Source organism: Penaeus chinensis, chromosome 2 (assembly GCF_019202785.1).
Source record: "Penaeus chinensis breed Huanghai No. 1 chromosome 2, ASM1920278v2, whole genome shotgun sequence".
NCBI classification, from domain to species: domain Eukaryota; kingdom Metazoa; phylum Arthropoda; class Malacostraca; order Decapoda; family Penaeidae; genus Penaeus; species Penaeus chinensis.
In genome coordinates, this window is record NC_061820.1 from 18,641,611 (window position 1) to 18,646,610 (window position 5,000).

At 43.3% G+C, this 5,000-nt stretch overlaps 1 protein-coding gene across 3 annotated transcripts in view; it reads right to left on the reverse strand.

Moving 5' to 3' along the window:
* Positions 1-5,000, reverse strand: part of LOC125031842 (probable arginine--tRNA ligase, mitochondrial) — a 98,656-nt gene that overhangs the window by 14,751 nt on the left and 78,905 nt on the right. For all 3 annotated transcript variants that reach the window (XM_047622820.1, XM_047622838.1, XM_047622828.1), the window contains one exon: positions 1-332. This exon is cut by the window's left edge and continues 348 nt beyond it. In XM_047622820.1, coding sequence (XP_047478776.1) covers positions 1-332 — 332 coding nt within the window. The remainder of the gene's footprint in view (positions 333-5,000) is intronic.

The window sequence follows — 5,000 nt, forward strand, 5'->3', positions numbered from 1 at the left end:
CCATTAATTGTAACAATCTTTTCTTTTCCATTTCCTGCAACACTTCACTGCAAATAGTGGCATTGTACATACTTTCACCATGAAATTCGTCAAAGTGTACATTTAGGCGAAAATATATTTTCTTTAAATCATCTATTGATACCCTTCTAAACAATTTCCATGTCTCAACCTCTTGTCTGTCCCCTTTTTCTATTTTACTGAATATCTCACGAGCAATATTGTATATATTGGGATCCTCTGCAGCTCTCCGATTAGCCCACACATAAACTTCAAAGAGCTTATCAATAGCATTGTTCTCTAAATCACTTTCTTTCATATTCTTGGAGTCATAGCTGAAAAAAAAAAAAAAATACATATATATATAGAAAATGCAAATATCATCATTATAATTAGGGCTAACACCGATGGGTGTGCATAACCGCATCCACCCTTCATTTCCAGCCATAGAGGCAAGGCAGGTCCTCGGCCTATCACTAGGTCCTCACAGCAGGTCTGGTTGATCTGCCCAAGCCAAACTTGCTAGGTTGTCCCTTGGGCATCCTCCACCCAGGATTGTCACTTGAAGAGACAACCTGAAGGGCATGGTCTATCGATGAAAACGTTCTAGGTGCGGTCCGGATTATGTAAGTAATAGGTCCTATGCCAGACTCAGTGTAGCCACCGGCTGCACAGTCATACCAACTATATCTCATGATTCGGTGTTGGGACTTACAAAAGGCATCAAGATTCAATTGCAAGGCACTAGATAGAATCCAGGTTTCAGTTTCATAAAATAAAACTGGCAGTATCAAGGCCTTGAAGACAGGTAGCTTGGTCCTTCTGCACAGGTACTCCTGCTGCTAGACCAATCTGTCTACAGACTTCCAGAGACATGAACTGCATTACCAAGGTATGTAAAACTCTCAGTGACTTCAACGTCCTCACCGCAAACATGTATCAACTGAACCAGGTTCTCCAAACAAGCCCCTAAAATCCTAGATCTTAGTATTGGTCCAAGAAATCACTAGACCCAAGGCCTGAATGGATCAAGAGCTGTCACCGATTCCAGAGACTCACATAGAATAGTAACACTGTCAGTAAAGTCAAGGTCTATGACGTTGATATTGCCCAGTGTTGCTCCACAATGACTTTGGATAGCAGCTCTGACCATTATCCAGTCCATGCAAGTGTTGAAAAGTGTTGGCGCAAGGACACAGCCTTGCTTCACCCGAGTTAACAAGGAAGAAGATCAACAAGCCCCCACCACACTTTACAGCACTTTCAGTAGCAAGTAACCTTCTCAACAAGATTCCTGATGAACTGTTCCTTGTCCCTTCTCAACAGAGAAGAATGGTGCAAATCCTGATTGCCATTCACTCATTTTTGGCCTCCAGTGTCTCCAGCGATATGAAATTTTATCTTGATTTTCAATGTTTTCCACTGTACTCCTGTCATGCAGTAAGTGTTTTGCACTTGAAGGAATCTTAAAGAGCTACAGGGCTTTTGGCTTTGTCTTTTAATGCTGTGTATGCTCCTAATGATGTTTGAAAACTCCTTTAGAAAGAGGCATTCTACATCAAATTCACATCTGTGGCAGACAAATGTCCTTTTCAAGATATTTGTATCGTATTGGGTGAGTTCAATACAATAACCGGTAGCAAGAACAGCCTCCTTCTCCAGGATTTTGCTAGGTCCCAGAGATTGAGGATATCTGGCTCCTGGTATCCGTGCTCTAACCCACATCAATGTACATTGTAAAACCATTTGGGTACTGTGACCAAGGAGATTGACCACATTTGGGGACCCATGGGACTGTAGCAACTACCGTGGTATTACACTACTCAGTATACCAGGCAAGGTTTTCACCCACATACTTCTGAAATGGATCTGCTACCACCTACTAAAGCACCAGAGACTGGAGCAATCTGGATTCACTCCTGGCAAGTCCACAATAGATAGAATACTAGCGCTTCTAGTAATTGTGGAATGAGTACAGTCGTGGTCTGCTTGCTGCCTACATTGACCTCAGATAGCGTTTGACTCGGTGCATCGAGAATCGCTATGGGAGATTCTGAGGCTTAGGGGAATTCCGACACAGATTATTGGCTTATTAGCAAGCCTATATACCAGTACTGAAAGCACTGTAAAGTGTGGTGGGGGCCTGTCGAGCTTCTTCCCTGTCAACTCAGGGGTGAGGCAATGCTGTGTTCTTGCACCAACACTTTTCAATACCTGCATGTACTGGATAATAGGCAGAGCTACTATCCAAAGTCAGTGTTGAGCAACACTGGGCAATATCAAGATCTCAGACCTTGATTTTGCCGGTGATGTTGCTATCCTGAGTCCCTGGAATCACTGGTGGTAGCTATAGATGCATTTAGCAATTAGGCAAAGTCCTTGGGCTTAGAGGTCTCCTGGACCAAGACCAAGATTCAGGACTTTGGGGGAACATAGAATGTTGGAGGAACCCATCCAGTCGGTGCATGCTTGAGGTGAGGACACTGAAGTCACAGAGAGCTTTGCATACCTTGGTAGCGTAGTCCATATCTCTGGGCTGTCAGTCCAAGAAGTCAGTAGACTCGATCAACAAGAGCTTTTGGAGATGTCAGCACCTATGCAGAAGGACCAAGCCACATGTCTTCAAGGCCTTGATACTGCTAGTTTTGCTGTATGGAAGTGAAACCTGGACACTATCTAGTGTCCAACTGACAGCTACACCATGAGACCGGCATGAGATCTGTTACTTGCATAATCCAGGATTGCCAACTCCGGTTATATGGGCACCTAGCTCATTACCCTATGGATGACCCTGTCTATCAGGTTGTCTCTCTGCAAGACAATCCTGGGTGGAGGAGGCCCAAGGATGACCTAGGAGGTCATGGTTTGGGCAGCTCGACGAGACCTGTTGCGAGGAGTTAGAGATGGGCTGAGGGCCTGCCTGGAGACTTGCCATGAGAGACCCTCGTGGCTGGAAGTGAAGGGTGGATGCGGCCCCCGTCGGTGTTAGCCCCTTACTGATGATGATATATATATCATAAATATATATATATCATATATATATATCATATATATATCATATATATATTATATATATCATATATATCATATATATCTATATATGGTATATATATATTATATATATCATATATATATATATCGTACATATATATATATATATATATATATATATATATATATATATATATCATACATATATATATATATCATACATATATATATATATATATATATATATATATTATACATATATATCATATATATATATATATATCATATACATCATATATATATCTTATATATAATATACATATCATATATATCATATATATATCATATATATTTAAATTATATATAATATATATTCTATATATTATGTCTCTTATGGCTGTGTACACTCCTACGGATGTATATAGACTTGAGGTGAAAGAGATGTTTTACGCCAAACTTGTATCTGTGACAGATAGTTGTCCTCGGCGAGATATTCGTATTGTTCTGTATGACTTAATGCGATATCTGGCTGCAATCAAACTGGCTACGAGATGTCTGTCGGTCCTTATGGCTCAGGAGCTGATGCTGGCATCGAGAATAGCCTCCTTTTACGCAACTTTGCTAGGTCCCAGAAATTGTGGATTTCTGGCTCCTGGTATCAGCGTTCTGACCCACATTGCTGGACTTGGTACAGCGATACAGGTAATATGGCCAAGGAGATCGACCACATCCTCATTAGCACTCGGTGGAGGATCCTCCAGTTCTGTGGAACTGATCATAGATTAGTTGTGGATACTCTCTGGGTCCACTTTAGAACCCTCCGCCGCTCAAATGAACACCCTAGAGTTTTCATTTGGACAGATTGAGGGAGGATGAGTGTACCCGGGGGTTTCCCGAGGCTATCTCTGGTCGTTTCACAGCACTCGTGGGCCTGATGGACCCTATTCTTCTTTGGGACACCTTCAAGCATGAAATGCTTGATGCAGCACAAGAATCGATTGATGGACGCCCAAGAACAAGACAGAATTTCATCTCGCAGGAGGCAATGGAAGCCACAGATGCTTGTCGTGCAGCTCTATTGTCAGGGGATCACAACTTGCACTGCTCGTAGGACTAGGTTACTGTTGAGAAAGGATAAGGAACAGTTTATCAGTAATCTTGCAGAGGAGGTTGAAAGCCATTTCCTACTAAATGGCCTTCGTCCTGCCTACCAAGCCCTGAGAAAGCTGAACTCCAAGCCCTCCTCACAGACGACTGCAGTTTGCTCAGCAAGTGGCCAGATAATCTCAGATCCTGATGGGGTGCGTGTGCATTGGGCTGAGTATTTTGAGCAGTTGTATCAGACTGATCCACCAACAGTTAACATGGATGAGGGTAATGTTGAGATTCCTTTACCAGACCCACCCATCAGTGAGGATCCACCCTCCCTGACTGAAGTCAGGAGGGAGATTTTCAAGCTGAAGAGTGGTAAAGCAGGTGTTTGTGGCATCCCAGCTGAATTGTTAAAGGCTGGTGGAGAACCTATGGCAAGGGGCTTGCATGCAGTCCTGTCTGCCATCAGGCAGATGGGTACCTTTCCACCTGACCTGCTGAGGGGTGTGGTCATCCCTCTTTGGAAGAAAGGGGATCTAGTGGGACTGCAGCTATCACTGAGGCATTACACTACTCAGTGTACCAGGCAAGGTACTCGCGCACATCCTACTGAGACATATCAGAAATCACCTGCTGAGGCACCAAAGGCCAGAGTAATCTGGATTCACTCCTGGTAAGTACACAATAGACCACATCCTGGCGCTTCGAGCCATTGTAGGGCACCGTCGTGAGTTCAGCCGTGGGTTGCTCACAACTTACATTGACCTCATGAAGGCGTTTGATATGGTGCATCATGAATCACTCTGAGAGATCCTGAGGCTAAGAGGAATTCCAACAAAGATTGTTGGATTAATAGCAAACCTGTATACAGGCACTGAAAGTGCTGTAAAGTGTGGTGAGGGTCTGTCGAGCTTCTTCCC